General features: G+C 38.9%; 1 protein-coding gene across 3 annotated transcripts in view; it reads left to right on the top strand.

Annotated features, from left to right (window-relative positions):
• Positions 1-18644, top strand: part of SPSB4 (splA/ryanodine receptor domain and SOCS box containing 4) — a 141681-nt gene extending 123037 nt beyond the window's left edge. For all 3 annotated transcript variants that reach the window (XM_075201884.1, XM_075201882.1, XM_075201883.1), the window contains exon 3: positions 14658-18644. In XM_075201884.1, coding sequence (XP_075057985.1) covers positions 14658-14785 — 128 coding nt within the window. In that variant the 3' untranslated portion in view covers positions 14786-18644. The remainder of the gene's footprint in view (positions 1-14657) is intronic.
• The last annotated feature ends 4207 nt before the right edge of the window (positions 18645-22851 follow it).

Genomic DNA, 22851 nt, shown 5'->3' with positions numbered 1-22851 from the left:
TAAATGGTGATGATTATGATGATATTAATAATAATTTAGCCACTGTTTGGCAGTATATATTAAGCATATGCATGATATTTCACCTAGGGAAATGAAACACGGCATAATCCACACACATGTATTGTCCCTTTTTTCTCTTAGAATTTGCCGTGAGTATTACAGAATATTTGTAGAACAATAAAGTGACCATAAATTGTGTATATTTTAAGATAATGTATGATATCCACAGATAGATGGCATGTGGCACCTATCCATGTGTAACATATGTAAGTTAAAGTCTGTATGCATTAATTGAGGCATTTGGGTGAAGGCCTCATTGTGTTATATGCACTTCAACCTTCAGGGTTTTTTTACCCTTCTATTTCAATTATATTACTTTTGTGGAGGTCCTTCCCTTGGCAGCAAAGCCAGTACATACATTTAGGTAGGACCTGGGAATCTTTGGTAATGGTCAGGCAGCTCCAAACCTAGTAGAGATGTAATAATGGGAGTGGAGGGGAGGATGTGCCAAGGTAGAAAAACTGAAGGAGCGGTATGATTGGTAGGGAGTGAACCAGGAAAGAACTGTGTCACAAAGGCCAATGGAGTGAAGTATGTGTAGGAGAAGAGGGCCTTTCTTTTAATGCATGGTCATAGTTGCTTTGGTTAGTCTGATATACACCAATGCAAGGGGCAACTACAGTCAGGGCAGCATGGTAAAATAGGAGCCTTTGACCTCTGGAAGGGATACAGTTTATGCAGAGAAAGAGCATTGCGCTACAATTGCCCGTTAGTGGGTATTTGCCTCAGTCTTTACTATTTATTTATTTGTTGTTTTTCGGCATAGAGGAAAAACCCTTCTAGATTATTGCCATGAACATCCGGACAATGTCTAGACAGTGTATGCTTCTGAAAACCATTGAGAATATTTCTAGAGCTCTTATGTTGTAGTCTTCTGTGGTCTCCTTCTCCTGCCTACGTATTGCTTGTGGCAGGCACAAAGAATACTCCGGGGATGATACGTGGCTGCATTATGTATGTTGAAAGTTCTCCAAGTAGACATGGATTGAAATGTTATTTGTTTTGCTTAGTTGAATGGTTACATTCACTAAGCTGCTCACATCTATTACCGCCATTTGCAGCTTTTGCTGGCTTATTATATACTGGGATAATTTTGGATAGTTTTTCTGTTTTTTTTTACATGACTTTGAATTGAGGTGTTGAAAATGGACAGGTCTGATATAGGGACTGCACTTTTTTCAATTGACGATAACATTTCTCTTTGGACTCATCTTTTATGTTTTTCGCTATAAGAATCTGATGTTTCATTATGGTTTCTTCTCAACATATAAATAACCCCTTGGTAATCAACCAACATTATTGATTCTCTCGTCTTCCTTGTTTTTAGTTATAAAACACAGCATACAGTACATCCAAAAATGTCTACAATCTAGTTGACAAAATGAAGAGTATGAGAGGTTGGGGGGGGGGAGGTGTCAGGACACTATCAGAGTCTTCAATCTCTGTTGTTGGAAAACCATTTTATCATAACAAGTAGCTAACCTGATAGAGAACTCTAAATTTATATCTGCCTAGCTGAGCAGGAATCTGGTGCCTGTCATTTTACCAACTGTCTGTAAATAAAATACATTTTGGATTAAAAACAAATGTTCCAATGTGCATTAATATAATTGTAATATTACTTAGTAGAAATCTGGTCTGCACTGTGATGTCACTGCAGGCTGCAGATCCTTCACTAGGCTGGCACTGCTATAAGGCAAACCTAGGTGGTTATTGAGGGCGCCTAATAATGTCACTCATCCAGTGGTTTAATCTCCTGCCGCTCCCCAAAATGGAGCACCAGCCACTGGCGTGACGTGAAAGCAGTCAGGAACTTCTTTAATGCGAAGATACTGGCAGCTGAGCTTGCTTATCAGTGTTACGCTCGGAGTGTGGTAATTGCCCTGATGTTACAGCCAAGCACCACACTCCCAGTCAAGACTGCTGCCACCACCTCCTGCCTGCTACAGTAAGAAGCTGTGGTAGTGCCCATCAGGGGGGTGCTTCTGAGTAGGTGGGCACATGGCTATGGTGCCCCCAGTGTGTGTGCTGGACCTGCTACTAGGACATAATTTTGATAAGATACAGAGCCAAAAAACTGTTAATAGGATTACAGAAGTATCCATAAAAAGGAATTACTGGAGTCACATTAATAAAACCAAAATGCATTTTGTGGGCAAATGTAGTTTTATTAGAGATATTATTTGAAGATGAAATTATCCTTTAATGTGCAACTAGCATAACTGATACCACCAGCTAGGTGCATTACATCACATTTAGCTTAGTTAAACTTACCTTGTGTATAACACTACAAAGTATAGTGTCATCTGAACATATAGACATCACACTTTCTAGGCCACCTGAAAGTACAGGGCACAATACTGATGCCTGTGGTACTCCACTAAAAATACAAACCAGCCTGAATATGTTCCATCTACAACAACTCTTACATCCTTAAGCCAGTTATCTAACCTGGTGCATATTGTTTCCATAGTATTCTATCTTATGTACTAATATGATATGTGGGAGATTATCAAATGCTTCTGCAAAATCCATATACATATAAATGAGTGAGATTGACAGCTTCCTTACTCAGCTAGACACATTGTATATATACCATACCATATACAGCTGGAAGCACTTACAGGGCTGGGGTTTATATCAATAATGGTTAGCCACACTTTTTGGCTCAATTACCATGTATATGTACAGCCTGTCCTTAACATCTTCTGGATTGTAAAGCCTAAAACATGTAAATATGCTGCATTTACTATGTATCAGGACCATACCAGTCACATTCATGCTATTCCAGTAGAATATGCTCTTTGACCCATTACTTCCATATGTTACTTAAATGACAATTTAAGTTTCCGGTTTATAAAGGTAACAATGAGAATGGTACATTTTAAACCAAACTCAACATCTGGCATAGAAGGTGCCAGGTTGTCATTCACGTCATTAGATACGACACTCCAGTGTAATAGTGCTCCCATACTGTGCTATGATGTAGATATATCAGATGCCCAATCAGGACTTCGCTGTCTGCACTACGCCCGGTTAAGGAGACTTTGTCAAAAGTACAGATATTTGTAAAGATGTGAAAGTCCCCTGTTGTGTTGACCTCCTGGGTGAAAAAAAAGATTGTGAAAAGTGCCAATAATGGAGTTGTTATTCAAGAATAGTTGCCACTCCTTTGCCCTATTATGTAGAACAGTGATTCCTATTTGTTTTGTTTGATTATGGACTGAGAATTGAGAAGGTGATGATGTGGTAGCTTTGCTGCCTCACAATGCTGAGGATATTGGTAGTAATCCAATCAGGTCACGATCTGTATGGAGTTTGTATGTTCTCCTCATGTTTTACATGACCTTCCTCTGTGTGCTCCAATTTCCTACCAGTCCAAGAATATGCTCGTTAGCTGTTGGTGTGTGTGTTTGAGCAGTTGAAAACATAGACTGTAAGCTCTGCTAGTGCATGGAACAATGCAAATGTTTAAAAATAATAAAAAATATCTGTGTAATATGTTTATGACCAACTATGCCCACCTTTACATAGCCACAGCAGAAGCTGGGTTCTGATTGATTCTCCGCTCACATGTCCGTCCCCGTCCCCTCTACCCTCCCGTAACGTCAAGCAGGCCCAATTTTTCGGCCAGTATATAGTAATGCAGTGAACACACCTGTAAGCTGAAAGTTGGCCGTTTACATAACTCTACCTACGTTGCTGATGGTTTTCAGACAAGTGTCTGATGGTTCTGCAGGGTAATTATGTTTTTGTGCTAGATGGGAGCACATAACAATGTTCTTACTATATAAATGAAAATGAATATTTGAAAAGACTCATTTTTTTTACTTAAAAATTCACTGTGCCCAGTTTTAAACAATGACAGCAAATAATAATTATTATACTATTAATGGAAAATTACTTTAATAACATAATTTCACTTAATATATTATTTAATTTCACAAAGAATCGTGTAGGAAACCAAAACAAGATCTGTTGTTTGGAGCTAACACTATCCCTAGACACTGGGCTATAGAGAGATGGCTATTTTCTGGGTCTCCTGCCAAGTGAAGAGTAGTATCTGCCTTTCTAACCACCATAGCATAATACTGTTATTGGCATAATACATCCTGTCATGTGACACCTTTAGGAGGGTGTGGTTATATCAGCCCAAAAAAGATGTCCACATAGCAAAATGAGAGACACTTGGGGCACTGGCTCATGAATGGATTATTAACTTCAAACTTTGGTTCCTTAGTCATATACTTCCCACAAAGATGAAAGATGAAGCCTAACATGTGGCCCTCAGATCACCTCTTCTGCGCGATCCCATGTTTTCCCAACTGATAATATTGAATTAGATCAGGACCGTTAGTTGGGGCACCATAGACCACCCTCCTCAGGAGCCATACCATCCCGCCCATTCTCAGCAATGCCCCGCCCCCATTGGCACCCTAAGCAGTGTTTTAGGCACCCCCTACATCCTGGTGCCTTAGGTAGGTTTGCCTAGTGGTAGTGCGGCACAGAATCAGACTATACCACCATATCCTTGATTGTCTTTAGGAAAATAGGAATAATACACTGTCACCCCCCGATTCCTATACATAACTGTACCATATGGTAAATGGTTGGTCCTGCTACTGACACACAGCCGTAGACATTTTTTTTTAACCAGCTATTTAAATGCATTTCTAAAACATATAATGTAGGAGAATAAATAACACTACATTTTGCAGTAAAGAATTTAGAATAAATAACTAAAATCTGGCAAGCCACATTTTCCCACTACATCTACAGACTTTTACCCAAGGGAAATTACTAGCTGAAGGCAGGAAACCTACCACGCAGAGAAGCAAAACATATGATTTAATGTAATCCTCTACCTTGCACACTACCGGTACCTAGAACCATTTCCCATTCTACCTCTAGCCTGCCGGAGTGCGTCACCGCGGTCTCCACTCCTGTCATGACCCAGAGATTGTTTAGTCTTCTGAGGATCAGAGACCTCCACCGGGAACTGTGAAGATAAATGAACACTGCAGTAGGGACAATGTTATTTTAATTTTCATTGTATAGGCTGAGAATACAAGCTCTGCCATCCACTGCTACATAATCTGTTGAAATAGTCTCCCCTAAATAGAATCTGCCATGAAATAATATAAGTTTGCCAGATGAACATGTTTACAAAAAAAGAAAAAAATATGTTCTATATCCCAGGTATGTGGTGTTAACGTTCATATAAACCAGGGAAACTAATACTCATTCATTACATTACCCCAGGAATTGTTTTTCTTACAGGTATTAAGTATACTCAACTTAATGTCTACAATTTGAAGTATCATAAATACTATTTAGGACTGGATTTCAAGATTTGAAAACAGTATTGTTGTTATTGTATAGAGTAATTGTAAGTGTAATTCACACAGTTGAATTATTTAGGGTACGGATAGAGCGATATGCAACCAGCAGCATCTATTTGTCAACACAACAAACTCACTGAGAATCTCCTCTTACATCGTATGCAGTGGGCATGGTAGAGACTCGTACACATGGGTGATGATGTAGGTACTCCTTCATAATATTGTTATTGGGACCAGGACTAGAGATAAGTGACAAACTCTCCTGCAAAATATTTGCCTCATTCTGCAAAATTTAACTTGTTTACCATGTGGAATTTGGCCTCATGTGCCCCAACCACATCACAGATTAGTATTAATTGCCCATTGCCCCCCCCCCCTTCCCGCTCTGTTCATAGACTATAAGTTCTACATAATGCTAATTTACAGACATAATGTGGTATAACAATATGCAGCACGGCGATGCAAAAATTGATTTTACAGATTGTATTACACAGAAACATAGAATTTGACGAGCCGCTTGGCCCATCTAGTCTGCCCATTGTTTTATTAACCTTTGGTAACCTTAAACCTTATTTGATCCATTATTCTTTATAAAGATATTCTTATGTCTATCCCAAGCATGTTTAAACTGCTCTACTGCATTAGCCTCTACCACATCTGCTGAGAGGCTATTCCACTTATGTACTACCCTTTCTCTTCTAGATGAGGCCGTACCAATGACCTATCCCAGTGGCATTATTCTTTCTTTCTGCTACTGATTCCTCTCCCTATGCAACCAAGCATCTGACTTGCCTTCCTCATTGCTTTGTTACATTGCTTACCTGAAATAGTGACTCTTAGATCCAGATATTTGTTATGCGTTTCTAATTTGCAGTAGACAGTTACAATCTAATTGCTGGTTGGTTGGTATGTTCTAGTGCATATTGACATATTTCAGAAATGTCAGCAAATAGCCCCCGGATTGTGATGTTTTGATGAGCTATATACATTGGGATGAGTGCCCAAAATTGGTTTACTTGCTTGGCTTTACCAGTCGTTATCTTTTGAACAAAGCATCTCTTACCATTATTTGTTTAACATAAATAACTAGTTTTTAAAAAATCTGCAGTGTCCCTGCCCTGTGCCTATTAATATGCTCTGTGTGTCTACTGCATCGCTGTTTTGTCTCTTCTTTGAATCCAGGCCTTTTTGGTGGGTAGGTTTTTAACTCATTAAACTGGGTCGTCACTGTCTTAAACTGGACTGCTTTGAAGATGCATGGTAGTATTAACTGAGTTTAGTAAGGATCATTTCTGGAACAGATGGTAATGGCTCAGATTACAGATTAATAAATGCTGAGAAGATGAAAGAAATCTTTCACTATGAAAGACAAAATAGATCAAGGAAGATCTAAGGACCTTCTACCAGCCGCATTGATCAAAGCCTCCCAACTGCAACCCAATAGGAGACTTCACAAAATCTATCAAATATTTCCAATGGACAATAAAGTTTCAATTTATGTGGCACATTATTCTTTTGTGCTAGGAGACTGATTTTAAAATATTCATAGTTAGTGTATAAATGTATTTGTTCAGGAGGCAGTATCACATTTTCTGACTATATTTGCAGTATAACATAGATACTGTGAGAAATGATGAAAATATTGACATTACTTAAATACATTAGACATTTAAGCATCATGGGTTTTTTACCATCAGTGTATAGTTGGCAACAGTAACTATAATTTGTATCACTGCATATCGTTGGCGAGTTGTAGCGAAATCCCCCTTCCTAAGCAGGATAAAAAGCCTTTCACTGGCAGCCTAACTCTGCCTTTAAAAGGAGGAAGTAACCATATGTAGCTAATGCGCATGTGCATCTAAGACTGCGAATTTGCATAGTGATGGGACCCAGTGGGGAATCCAGACCAGTTTTTCTGGCGGCAATGGACCCCATTAAAAAGGTAAGCTAATGCCATCTTGAGATGAGGTTAGTTTTTTTAAGATAGGTTGCGAGAAGCTTGCAGTAATCAGCATGACATAGGTTAAGGGAGGAAAAATATCTGATTTAACCCCTTGATGTATTGAAGGAAGAGCTGCGATAGCCATTCTCTAGACAAAACAACATAGGCCCCTCAGTGGAAATGCACAAATAATATATTTTAAATAATATTCTAGAGTCATGTTCAATGTTACAGTAAATTTCAGTAGTGCAGGTTTACCATAATGCATTATTGTGTTCTAGCTAGTGTTATAAGTTATATTACCAAGTCAAGCGCTCATAGCCACTGGCATTAATTAGTAGAGATGCTCACTGACCCCCGTGTTTTGGTTTTGATTTTGGTTTTGGATCTGGATTACCTTTGTGTTTTGGTTTTGGTTTTGGTTTTTCAAAACCGCCCTTGCGTGTTTTGGTTTTGGTTTTGTTTGTTTTTTTTGGGTATTTTTGAAAAAAATACAATTTTTCTGGTCTGAAATAACCTAATTTAGTGCTCCACCAGTTTCTTAGATAAGTGAGGTAATTCTAAAGCTAATAAATTATGAAAAAAACAGTTTAATCCCTGGTAGGTCGTCCTTAATTCGAACACTTGTCTACAAATTATACAGACAAACCTGGTTGTCTACCTCCTCCATCTCTGATTATTGGCAATGCAGCCATCGTCTTTGGGTGTATATTACACCCTCCACTTGTAGTTGAATATAAAAAAAAGCAGCCTGCACAGATTTTGGAATATAAAAAAAAACATCCGGCATAGACTGTAGAACTAGAAATTTGAATATACAAAGAAATGGACAAAGGCAGTTTGGTATCTGTCTACATCAGACCCCCTCCCCCAACCACTTGTAGTAAAATATGAAAAAAAGCAGCCTACATAGACTGTAGAACTAGAAATTTGAATATACAAAGAAATGGACAAAGGCAGTTTGGTATCTGCCTGCATCAGACCCCCCCCCCCATCCACTTGTAGTAAAATAGAAAAAAAGGCAGCCTGCATAGAGTGTAGAACTAGAAATTTGAATATTCAAAGAAATGGACAAAGGCAGTTTGGTATCTGTCTGCATCAGACTCCCCCCCCCTCCCCATCCACTTGTAGTAAAATAGAAAAAAAAGCAACCTGCATAGACTGTAGAACTAGAAATTCAAATATACAAAGAAATGGACAAAGTCAGTTTGGTATCTGTCTGCATCAGACCCTTCCCCCCCCTCCATCCACTTGTGGTAAAATAAAAAAAAAGCAGCCTGCATAGACTGTAGAAATTCGAATATACAAAGAAATGGACAAAGGCAGTTTGGTATCTGTCTGCATCAGATCCCCTCTCCACTAGGAGTAAAATAGAAAACTATTTAGCCGTTATATAATCTAGAATATAAATAGAAATTGAGAAAGGCAATTTGGTATCTGTCTGCATCATAATCATCAACATCCTCATTAGCGCCTTCGTCACCTCCACAAATCTCCCCCTCATCCTCTTATATTTCCAAAGTGGCATCCTCAATTTGTGTATCACCGGCTACACTCGGGCTGTTCAGGCACACATCAGCAGAACTGCTGAAAGGGCCCTTCTTTATGGGTACACTAACAGAATGCTCACGATTAGACAAACCACTGTTGGATGGACTCTCCACAGGGATTGGTGTCATTTCTGATTCAGAGCAAACATTATTCTCCAATGCCTTACTGTTATCTTGCAGTTTGGCTTTGACGCGTAACAGTAGTTGTGCACCACTTGTAGGCTCGGTAACATTTTTGGATCTGCCACTAATAGAGAAAAGCGAAGGCCTCATTCTCTCTTTGCCACTGCGTGTGTATAATGGCATGTTGGCAATTTTTTTTTATCGGCACTTAACTTTTCCTCAGTTAGACTTTTTTTTCGCTTCAACACCGTAAATTTTTTTGGGGTGTGTGTTTTTTTGAATGATTTCAAAAGACGGTGTAATTTGACATCGCCTTTCACAGATGACGTACTGGGAACACTACCATCAGGACTGGTGACAGAACCTGGTTGCTCATTTTGCTCATATGTGGACTGCTTTGAATCCATTCTGAGCCCAAAGCACTTGTAGTGCTAAAAATTATTTGGTAGATACTGCTGACAGATAGTAATTTTGACAGCCAGAAATATTTATGTACAATTATGAGGGACACCCCAAAAGCACTGGGGAGTGCTAAAAATTATTTGGTAGATACTGCTGACAGATAGAAATTTTGACAGCCAGAAATATTTATGCACAATTATGGGGGACGCCCCAAAAGCACTGGGGAGTGCTAAAAATTATTTGGTAGATACTGCTGACAGGTAGTAATTTTGACAGCCAGAAATATTTAGGCAAAATAATGGGGGACACCCAAAAAGCACTTTGAGTGCCAAATATTGAAAAAAAAAACAAAAAACCCCTCTATCCTTCTCTCTTCTCTAGCGATTTTTGTTAGCACAATTGGAATCAGAATATTGTATTCTCTGTCCCTGTTCTAATCAGCCTGTGACTACACCCTGCTCTCTCCCTCTGTCAAATGACGATGGATTGCTGTGGAGGCTGGAATTTATAATCTTCAAGTATAGCGAGAACCGAGCCCCGAGATCCGACGACGTCACAATAACGTTCGGCCTCGATTTGGATTCCGAATGGGCGGGAGTGTACCGAGCCTACTCGGCTCGGCTCGGTACTCGGATACCCAAAGTTCGGGTGGGTTCGGTTCTCGGGGAACCGAGCCCGCCCATCTCTATTAATTATATGCACTTTTTTTAATGGATCTTAAATTGAAACCTGTTGTATTTAATGACCCCATACCCACTGGTGGTTTTACTAACATTCGGGTGCGTTGTGGTTGTGTAAATTTTTGGTCCTTAGTCATTAAGAAAATTAAGGCAAAAAAATAAAAATAATGTTCTCCTGGACAAACCATATTACAATGCAAGGAGTGTAAATAGGTTTATTATTTTGCAAATAAGTTAAATACTGGCTGTTTTGTCATGTAGCACACAAATACTTCATAGCTTTATTTCATACTTGCCAACATTTTATTTTCTGTTTCCGGGAGATGCCGGCTGGGACGTGGGCGGGCAGGGGGCGGGGCTGCGAAATCGCGTCATTTTGGCCCCGCCCCCGTGACGGAATGACGCAAATCGCGTCATTTTACAGGGCCGCGATTCCGGGTGAATCGCGGCGTTTAAACTAAATTTTTCCCCCTTCCTATCAGGGAGATTGCCACACTCGTCCGGGAGACTCTCGCAAAATGCGGGAGTCTCCCGGACAATCCGGGAGAGTTGGCAAGTATGCTTTATTTTTTATACTGAAATTTAAAGTTGATCTAGGATATGCCCTATCCCAACTATAAATCTGTCCTCACATTTTAAATTTACCTCCCCCTTCAATGCAACATGATTTTGCCTAGGTGCAAAGTTACTCCTTTTTTCTTTTTTACTTTCCTTAATGACTCAGGCCTAATGGATCTGATGCAAAGTTAACAACAAAACAGGAGAAATTTACTCTTAAAAAAAGAGCATGGGAAACAAGCATATTTCTGCCCATATGGAGAGCTGTATGTCATACATGCCAACTTTCAAAATTGTATGTCATGTGACAGGGGGTAGGAGGGGTCGTGGTGACGTTGTTGCATCACCATAGCCCCGCCCCTACTATAAAATACCGCAATTCACGCATTGAATAGCGGGGACGGGGTTTAATGAAGCGATTAAGCCTCATCCCCGCCTTTCAATGCTGTGAATTTTGGCAAATCCGGGAAGTTTGTCTACTCTTCCGGGAGTCCGTGAGGACTCCACGAAATTCGGGAGCCTCCCAGGAACTAGGCAGAGTAGGCAAGTATGCTGTATATATCATAAAATGTGTTTGCCTCTGCACCAACAGCATATACGTCTGGTTTATGATAAGTGATCATACCTATTGCAGATGCATAACATATGCCTCTTAACGGGCATATATGAGCATATACATGAGCCGTGTATGCATGAGCAGGCCTTTAGTGTATTGGGGCTGCTTTTGCACACCCATCCCCCCATGTCCTGCTTCTCCAGCCACAGGCAGGCATAAGTGCCAGAATCACTCAAGCCTGCATAGGAGAATATGCGTGTGCCCTTTTTCTGGCCATGTCCAGAGCGAATTCATGCTGGACACGTAAGGCAAACTGGCCTGTGTCCCACTCTGGATCAGCTCCATTGAGTGGACCACAAGAAAGCACAGTGGGGAAGCCTTAGTGACCATAAAAATGCTAGTAACAAATGCATGAATAAGTGTTTGACATACATTTGCTTTTTTACCTGTGTTGTTAAATGCAACACCAGTGGGCATCAGGTTTTAAGGAGATAGCCTCTCCTGTAACATCTGGAGGGCAAACCATTGAAAATGTTCTCAGTAACTATTAAAAGGGTGTGTGGTTAAGGTCAACAGTATTGGTGATGAAGTTGATTTGATAAAATTTCTGACATTTTAATTAATATATATTGTACTGTAAAAAGTTTGTACTCCTGCTGCGCTGCATGTAACTTTCTTTCTCCTACTCCTTGTGTATGTTCTCCTTGCTTTCTATTGATTGTACAATTTCTACCAGAGCTTATAGTGCCCATAAACTGGACATATTGTTATTGGAAATTTTTTGATAACTCACACTAGTATGTTTGTAAAACTCAGATGTTGCAAAACCAGTTTCCCAAAGAGGAACCAAGTTATAGACTTAGAGGTAGATTTCTCAAACCTTCTTAAAAGGAGAATGTAGACGTTGCCCAGAGAAACCAATCAGACGCTAGGTAGCATTTATCTAGTACATTCTAGACAATGATTCCTAGAATCTGATAGGTTGATATGGGCAACATCTCCACTTTTCCGTTTGATGAATACACCCCTTAATTTCATATGAGTGGTCTTGTGTGCTGCTTGCCCAGTGTGAGTGCAAACACCATACACAGTGCTAGTAAAACAATAATTTGTTTCATTTTGCAAGTCTTACAAAAAAAAGAAAACTTATAAAATAAGCTGTGGTACCATACAGGAAAACTATCTAAATGTATCCTATATTGTTAATAAGATGTCCAGCCAATGAAAAAACATAGCCCCAACTGATAAATATAATTTTCAAGTATTATTAATACATTTGACTTAACCATAGTTGCCTACTCTCCTGGAATGTCCGGGAGACTCCTGAATTTCTGGGAGTCCACCCGGACTACCGGGAGAGCAGGCAATTCTACCGGATCCCGGCCAGCCTTGTTAAATTAAACGGAGGGGTGGGGCTTAGAGACATTGTGCATGTGTCATCGTGGCCCTACCCCCTGTTTTTATTGGCTCAAAATAAAATGACTGTGTGGGGGCGGGGCTATTTACGCAATTCATCAAGCCCCGCCTCCACTCATCATCACCATTTATTTATATAGCGCCACTAATACCACAGCACTGTACAGAGAACTCACTCACATCAGTCACTGTCCCATTGGAGCTTACAGTGTAATTCCCTCACACACACACACAGACACGGGTCAATTTTTTAGCAGCCAATTAACCTACCAGTATGTTTTTGGAGGAAACCCATACATTGTCGGGAATTGAACTCATGACCCCAGTGCTGTAAGGCAGAAGTGCTAACCACTTAGCAACCGTGCTGCCCCGATGTTGGCAAGTATGGACTTATTTAATTGTTACCTACTACTTTAAGGTTCAAATATAAAAGGGTAAACCCGTTATCAGCTTCGTTTCAGCAGTAAGGGATAATTGCAGAGTAAAAATGAATTGCAACAACTCTGTCCTAGTAACTAAGGAAAGCTCAGGCTACTATATTTCCAAACTTATGTGAAACATGTCAGCACAATTCCGCATCTACATGCTTCACCTACCATCAGAAGTATTAATTATTTTGGCCATTTGAAAACCTTATAAACAATTGCTGAATATGATTTATTTTTAAAATGTGGACATCCCCTTTAGCATTCAATAGATCCCAAAATGTCATAACCGTTAATTGCCTGTTATAGCTGACAAGGAAAGCCAGTTCAACCCCATGAAATCACATAGACTTGTTCTCACAGTTGAGCTAGCAAAACAGACGCTGGAAAATGTTTGAAGTTCACACAGTATGTTACTGTACAAATCTGCATGACTAGTATTTTCATAGACTATAAGGAAACCTATGGTTTCCTGTGGAAAGCAGAAATTCCACACTGCACTGCAGTGTCTGTGGCGGTTTCAGTCCGACACACAAAAGCCTAAAGGAGCTGATTCCAAATCCCTTACAGCACTCTGCCACACTCACTACGCACTGCCTTTCAGACCGTTATGAGATTTGAAGATTTGACCTTAGCATCGTATTCTAGGCTGGCACACCTCCCATTAAAACAGGCTGAGATATACTGCAGAAGTAGAGAGAGGTGGAATGTGAGCCGAAATACACTGTGGCAACCAGCGTAGCAGTAAGGACTCAATATCTTATAGTAACAATGCCTGTATTAGCGTGGTGTCAGACTGCAGCTATTGAACACTGCTCTTTTCCAGCTAGAGAAGCAATGAGTTGATGAGTGCTTTTTGTATGTTCTATGGAATACAATTTATTTAAAAGGCTCAATTTATTCAGTGTGTTTATGATTCTGTTCTACACCATTATTATGAGCAAACACTATGGAATATGCTTAGGGATCCCATGTGCTCCACTGTTCCCGGGACAGTACTCTTTTATTATACACAAGGGGCCTGATTCATTAAGTATCTTAAATGAAGAGGATCCTTATTACAGTCTCCTGGACAAAACCATGTTACGATGCAAGGGGTGCAAATGAGTGTTTTGCCCATAAGTTAATTACTGACTGTTTTTTCATGTAGCACACAAATACTTGATAGCTTATTTATACACTGAAATTTAAAGTTGATATTTGTGTGCTACATGAAAAAACAGTCAGTATTTAACTTATGTGCAAAACAAAACACTTATTTGCACCCCTTATATTGTAACATGGTTTTGTCCAGGAGACTGAAATAAGGATCCTCTTCATTTAAGATCCTTAATGAATCAGGCCCAAAATCCTTAACTGAGAACACTTATTTTGCAATAATGAATAACTCCTGCATAACTCAAAATAAGAGGATACATTGGAATAGGTTAATTTAACTCTTTTACCTTATCTGACTTCTAAAAGGATGCATGGGGTGTAATTTATGGCCTTGGCAAACCACATGTTTTCATTTCAAAATATGGGAGCCTTAAATATGTTAGCATTATATAAAATATCTTAATTATTTTGAGTAGTAATCTAAGTGTTTTGTGTTTTATTTCAGCGGAGCCGCTGCCTTTGATGGACTTGTGTCGGAGATCAGTTCGGTTTGCTATTGGCAGAGAACGTTTGCACCAAATCGAGTCATTACCGTTGCCCGAGGCATTAAAAAACTATTTACAATACCAGTGAAGTCATAAACACCTCCTCTAAGCCTCAGCCGGACAACAACAGGAGAAAATAAAAAGATGTTGTACAACACAGCTGATATTGTTTACATGGAAACAAAATTCCTACACGATGGATACCTACACATTATTTAATTTTTATATATATATATATATATATATATATATATATATATATATATATATATATATATATATTGTGATCTGTTTTTTTGCTTTATTTGGGGGATGCGGTGCTAACAAGGCATCAGTGGAGCTACTGGAAAAAACCTTGTCTGATGTTCCATCCAGTACTATGTTTTGTTTTCTTTTTCAAGAGGATTCCCAATTTATGTCCAGTTGTTTACTTTCCTGTAAAGCTCATATACAAATATCAGATGAAGAAACATTTAGGCCTTGTTCCACCTCTAAAAGCCACACATAACTATGCCGTTAAAACAAGGCAAGAGCTGCCTAATAAAGGAATAATAATTAGCATATTATCAATAAGGCAACTCCTTTATGTGTTGTTAGTACAAATTTGTAGGTGTGGATCTCATTTCGGTTTACCAGTAATGGTCCACAAGGTGGGAATATTCCTGTTTGAACACAGGTGACTCATTACACAACCAACAGGTTCACCTGTATTCTAAGTAAGGGTATTCCATCTCCATGCATTGTTGTAAAAGCCTTCTGAAGTAAGAATTGAGACAAAACACAACTACTGAGTTATGATCTCAGATATCAAATGGATTCTGCAGAGCTATACATTAGTAACGTCGGTAACACAATCATTATAGAAAATATGGTTCACCTGATCCATCTGTCAGTCTGTAGGTACTCAATAAACAGACTATGCCCAACTTTATGACATCATATGTGCTATACATTCAAATGCAACATGTCCCTTCCACAGACACATTTAGCATTGTAAGGAGAGAGCTTCACTTTCAGAAAGCACAGCTTGAATATTATTACTAGGCTCTCACTTGTGTGTTTCAAAATATTATCATGAAGTTCACATTTATCTCTCATGCCCAATAGGAATCTACTGTAATATACAATATCACAGCTTTTAGTTTCTCTACTCAGAACACCACCTTGTCATAGCTATGGATGGAACCAACCAAGTGATTCCACACCCATATTAAGGCTTTGGTATTTATGGGAACAGACTTGGTCAGTATTGCTTGAGATTTCTTGGGGTTTTCTGGCAGATAGTAAAAAAATATCATAAAATTGAAAGAAGAATATAATCTCAAGAGCACAGATAGCATTATAACAATTGTAATTATTTAAAAACAACTATCCTCTCTCTAAAAAAAAGGAACTAGCCACATCCAGCCTAACTCTAATGTCATGTCCCACTGAATGAGGTGTAAGTGTCTGGACCCTTCTGGGGCAAAGAGAACTGTGGGCAAAAGGGGGGAAGGTGTTGAAAGCCAACATTCAGCTCAGTTGGACCAGTCTGTAGAGGGGGGCTGACCATACAGGTTTGGAGCCAAACCTCTGGCAGCAGTATTTATTTTTCCCCCATTATTTTAAATATTCCAATTGTGAAACTGCATTATTAAAGTGTACAATTTTAAAATTGTTGCTCTTTAAATTGGACTTATTCTTTTCCTAGAGGCAGATGATAGATTACAGATACATGTGTGATAAATATCTAGCACCTGCATTGAATTGATTGTCTGTGACATATTACACAAACCTGTAGAATTTCCAACAGAAAACATTTGTAATGGCAACTTCAGTGTTCAGCCGCTAAAAGAGAATATTGTAAATACGATCACTGTTTGATTGTTCACATCTCACATGCACAAAAGATTACACACATCTTTTCACACATACTATTAGGAAGTTACAGTTTGCAGAGTTGCCGAACAAACTGGTTTGTAACAAAAATGTCAAATGCACTTTTTTACCTGTAGACAGTACATATTATATTTATATAACACAACAAGTATACAATATGTGATGTGAGCTTTTTCCCCCGTAAAAGGAGTGTGCAAACACTACACAGCAATGTGTTCTGGCAGAGAAACTGACGGCTTTAGTACACCCTGAAAAGTACAAAAAAATGCATTCAATCTAATCTGACTGGTTTATTGAATCGTAAAAAGTCCTTTTTATGTCTCACATTCTCCTGATTCCAGATTATTTGGAAGGAAAACCAAAGCAGATTTCTGTGAGATGATTATTTTTTCAAAGAACTCACTTGAGACTTAAGGATACTTTGTTTTTTTTCTTTTTAATTTTTTTTTTTTAAAATGAGACGCTTGTCACTTTTTATTTGGAAAAAAAAACCTTTATATACAGTGTAAATGGTTGTTCTCTTTTTAATGTATATATTTGATACATTGTTTATTTATCTTTTTAGAGTTATTAGGATTCTATTTAATACAGTCTTTCTGCTGTAGGAAGACTGCACCATTTCAGCTCTATGTCATTTTGTTGTAGACCACTTTGTTGCCTGAGGACGGGGTAGCCAAACTCTAGTTCTCCTCTTGCAACTCCTACAATCCTTATCTCTTGATTGATAGGAGTTATGGAGAGAGTCATGTTGTACACCTTTGGGGCCATTTCAAGTTCTGGACCCCTTTGGCAAATAAGGTGGTATGTATGCTGCTTAATTTTGTTATTTGTCCCTTGTATAAAAAACTTGTCAAGGTTGTTTAACGCTTTGAAAAGGCATGTCTGTTTTACAGTTGCATTCTACAACTTTGTGAAATGAATTAAATCAAAATGAGGACTTAAATGTAAGATATCTTTCAATCCCCCCATAACAAGGAAAGTATTCTATGCACGGCACCTATATTTTTTTGTTCAGAAAACTGGGCTGGAAATTTTATGACTCTTTTGATGAAGTATAGCTTTCAACATGGTCTTCCAGACAGTGGTAGATCAGCAACAGAAGCAACATTTTGCCTAAGTCTGTTTCAGAGCATTGAATCCTTATAGCCAGCTACATTTCTGTGATCTATGTTTATATGTTCAATAAATTGCTGTAAAATCGAATCCAGTTAGTTTCTCCTAGGGAGAGTGTTCAGAGGCATAGAACGAGTTGCTGCCACCACTAATGAAAACCTGCGCACTGATAACTGTGCACAGAAATGTAAAAAAAAGTTATGTAGCTCAAAGCAACCAGGTGTTTGCTTTCTAAAACTGGGCTAGAAATGTGACAGCTAGATTCTGAGTGGTTGCTATACTTCAAAGCACCTTTTTTTTTTTTTTGCAGAGACCAATACATACGTTTTAATAGTACCCCCACACACATACACAAAGTATTTATAACAATGACAAATGTAATCTACATGTATACTATTTTTAAAAGCCCCTAATGCTCCTGAGGGGTAGGAAATATTTTTGATTGCTTTTGCTGGACATGGAAGAGGATAAAAGCCAGTTCCCAAATTAAGTGAGGGGGTGATAAAACGAATAATATATACACATGCAATTTACTGAAAGAGCAAGTGCAAGAGTACTGAGAGCGTGCATACCTACACTGGGTAACATTATACAGGAACGCATGTGTAATTCTAGTTGAGTAAATCATTTCATTGCTCTGCATTAAATATGTTACTAATTTGCCATCATTGTATTGAATCCCATGCTCCCCTGATGTCTGGGGGCAAAATTTGGTTCAGGAGTGAGGTTATCAGTGGGCTTAATGCCTACGCTTGTAGTGATACCTACTGAGAGCACCTGATGGTAACCTGTTTCCTGCAGTGCCTTACTGCCAAGTCCAACCACTCATGGCATCCATAGAGCTCAGAAGAGCTCTCAATCACCTATAAGGGACAAATACCCGTGGATGGGGGTTCATATGAAATAGAATGAATGAAATGACGCTTTCTAATAAAGTGTACTTCTTAAAAACAAAATCTGTGTTTGGCTTTTCTTTCTTTTTACGTCTGAATATAAAAAGCAGGTGGCTTGTTTGTTTTCTGTCTATGCTACTTTGAGGCTCCAGAACCTGGTAATGCCTTTGTTTCATTCTATACCCAGCCACTTGTTTCCTTTGTCTGCAGTGTACCATACTTATATTTAAATAATGCACTATTGTGTGCATCTTTCTATGTTTTACAGTAAGTTCTATGTTTGTAATCTAAAACATTCTTATTGTAATCGAAATGTCAAAAAATTAATAGGTGTAATCCACCCGGAAAATATACCCTAAAGGTCAAAAATTCCATATTTGTAATCCAAAGGGCAAATCTTTTACTCTACAAGAAATAGGAATTTACAAAAATATAAGTAATGGCTTAACTGCTCCTGTGCAGAATAGAAAGAGAACCAATTGTCCGGGAGGGTGAGTAGTCACTCAGCCAATCACATCAGCTTCCCACGCTAGCCTAGCTATTATTGGTTTTGAAATCATACAGCCAGACATTCGGAGCTATGTATATATAACTTGCATATGGTTACCATATCTGGGTAATTAAAAACACCTTATCCTGCACAAAGAGTGGATTTACATAGTTTTACACCATGCTTATTTAGCTGAATGATGCACCTTGTCCTTTACACAACACAAATGTTGGTATGTAGGGAAACTGGCCATGATAATAGTATAATAAACATACTTTCGTACTTCATCCTGCCTGGTATAGACTGTACCCCATGCCTGGTGTAAAGTATAGCTCCACTGCCCAATACACAATTATGGACACATTCACCAGTATACTGGATATTCCCACTGATTAGAAATAATGAGGAGGATTTGGCAGGTAGAATTGTACTGTCAATTATCATACATAGTTGATGAGGTTGAAAAAAGACACCAGTCCATCAAGTTCAACCTATTTTGGATCTCCTGCGATCCTGCACTTACCGGTATATTTGAAATTAATCCAGAGTAAGCAACCGCCAATCTGTTTCAATTTTGAAAATCCCCCCAGACTCAATATTGCAATCCAATTTTTACCCTATATCCACTAGTATCCATTATTTTAAATTAACGGTCGTATCCCTGGATACACCTTTCCGCTAAAAAATTGTCTAACCCTTTCTTAAACATATCTATTGAATCTGCCATCACAACCTTCCCTGGCAATGAATTCCATATCTTGACTGCCCTTACTGTAAAGAACCCCTTCCTTTGCTGGTTGTGAAATTTCCTCTCCTCTAACCTTAGGGGATGACCACGTCAGAATGGATTTGCCATTTACTGTCTCCTAGGCTGTATAGTTTTAATTTGGACATTAGTACAATTCTTAAAATCCCATTTGTTTTTACTATAGTTGAGGGAATTTTGTGGAATATATTTCTATTTACAGCAGCTTTCAGGCACAACATGGAACCAATGCAGCTCAATCAAGACTAATTCAGTGGACTTTAAAAAAAACTCCTGGTGCCCAGGGAATTGTTCACCACCACACACAACCTACGCTTCCAGGACAATGCTCTTGAGTCTGCACATGGGACATTTTGCCAAGCAATTATGTCTATTACTCTTTCCCATTAGACTTCTCGCAGACACTTGGGCAAAGCACAGAAATCTTAGGAGACATAAGACAATACGATTGGAGGTATTTTGTGTTTGCCACACTTGATTGTCATTGAAGCACAGTTTAATTACTTGTATTGCCAGCTTCCTATTTTATTTCAGCAGTGAATAATCTATAAACACACAAACACTCAGTCAGAGGAAATAAACGGTAGACATTATAAAAAAAAAATACAACCTTTTCATTCAATCCTTGGGTGGTGTAAAAAACTGTGACAAACTGAAAGAAAAGCCGCCAGTAATGTGTCCATTGTAATCATGACTCCAACTTGGCAACTTCAACCTATATGGAATTCTTTGCTTTTGAATACAGAACAAAGTATCTGATTTTACATTAGTGCTGAGTATTCCATGCAGTTTCCAGTATTTTACTGCACTATAAAGTCTGTGCAATAATTTTCTTTTGTCTAGACAGTAAATATCTTAGGTATAAACACAATCTATAAAAATGCCCAAAGATTTTGCCTGCTTGGTACATCAAGTTTATCATTCAGAGAGTTAATGTGATTTTTGTGATATTTCAGAATCTGCCATTCAAAGTGGATAGGGGCTAGTTTTTGGGTACTCTTTCAAATACTGATGAGTGAACCTAATATAAAAGTTTGTGGGAAATGGGTAGTTTCACAGAGGTGTAAAGTTCCAGCTATACCATGTTGGAGTTCCGCTTTCAGTTTACTGTGTCATAATGTGTTTTGTAAATTAGCATTTTGCTGAATGTATAGTCTATGAGAGAGCTGGGATGATGACAATCTATTCATTCTACTGGGTGGTGTGGTTGGGGTAGGACAGAAAATAGGGCCAAATTTTTCCGCCATATGTAGGATAGTGTCAATATTTGACGGAACATTTTTGACGTTTTTTTAAATTACCATAAATGCAACTTTTTTTTTACTGTTCAGAATAAGAGCATGAACAACACATGTCAACAGTTATTCAGTGTTTAATACCTGTCTGCACAGTTTTTAGCATGCCGCGAGGTTTGGAAATGCCATCCAAAGTGAAGTCAACCTGTAAATACAGCACGGTACCCATAGAAATGCAGTTGCTGTGATGGAGGCATCAGCAGCAGGAGCAGCTATGGTGAATCCACAACAAGCTAGTTATAACTCATAAGTCTCTACTTATTAGCATCCCAAGAACTTGAGCAACAGAGGATGGAACTTGGGAAGTTTCTACTGGACAAAACCATGTTACAATTCAAGGGATGCAAATGTGTTTATTATTTTGCACACAATTTAAATACTGGCTGTTTTTTCATCTAGCACACAAACACTTGATAGCTTTATTTTCCACTGAAATTTAAAGTTGAATCTAGGACATGCCCTACCCCAACTATAATTATATCCCCACATTATAAATGTACCTCTCCCTCCAATGCCACATGGTTTTGCTAAGGTGCAAATTTACTCCTTTTATTTGCATTACTTTTCTTAATGACTCAGGCCAATAGTGCACTTTTTAATAAATCACTGTGACAGGATGGACCGCCTATCCCTCCCTGTCTGTTGTCACTGGGGACCGGCTGGGCTTACTTTGCCACTGTCCTCTTTCTTTATCTCAAATACGCCCCTCCTGTCACAATAGGAGGAACCTGCTGCCACCATTAGGTTTCAAAAACCGCTTTCTTCTGGGTAACTCTCGATGCTAGGGTACCCCCTTGCTGGTATACCTGGGCTGGTACACCTGGCCTCTTTCTTCAGATCAGGGTTGCTGTGGATGGTTCCCCCCTGACCTATCACACTGGCCAGAGGTGCAGGTAGCGGGCAAATCATGGCACTGGAATGCTGGGTCCACCTCAGATCAACCGAAGAACAAATTAGATTTGGGTCTAATCTGTAGGTCACAGGAATTTACAGCAGGGTAAGTAGTCATCAAAGCAGTCTGTGGTACTGGCGGTCTTTCAAGAAGTATAGATGGTACAAGAATGATACATTACATGCTTAAACAGCTCACTTTTTACACAGTTCTGACATAACTCCTGTCAGGGGGTAAGCCAGCCCCCTGATCCCAGATGGTTCTGCAACGTCTGAGCTATTTTTAGTATCAGGATACAATATGTTTTCCCAATCATGGATTTACAAAGCTAACAATATTTACACTACTCTGTTATGTGCTAAAACTTGATGCTTGCATTATCTGAGATCCAGTCATGCCAGACAGAAAGGCAGCCGCCCCCCTGCTGGGTATACAGGCTAAACAGGTGTTTGTCACCTCACATAAAAAGACTTACTTAGCATTTCCTGCAATCAGCAAACAGACTTCCTCTAGCAAAGTTACAAACCCAAATAATGACACTTCTATACAAAACACATCCCAATGTAACACGATAAGTGCATTTGCAATTATACATCAGTGCCTGCACCACTAATTGAAATACATTTCTACAATAAATTATTTCTACATGAACCAGCCACAAATAAATTTATAAGTGATCCAGCCAGAATCATGCATACACACGTCTATATTCAGCACAACTATAAATCTGTCCTCACACTTTTAATTTAACTCCTCTTCTAATGCAACATGGTGTAAAGTTCATTGCTGTCTTTCCCATTGGGCACACTGGTCCAGTGCCCGGGGGC

This window comes from Mixophyes fleayi, chromosome 3 (genome assembly GCF_038048845.1).
Source record: "Mixophyes fleayi isolate aMixFle1 chromosome 3, aMixFle1.hap1, whole genome shotgun sequence".
Lineage (NCBI taxonomy): Eukaryota > Metazoa > Chordata > Amphibia > Anura > Limnodynastidae > Mixophyes > Mixophyes fleayi.
This window is presented reverse-complemented; position numbering and strand designations above follow the sequence as displayed.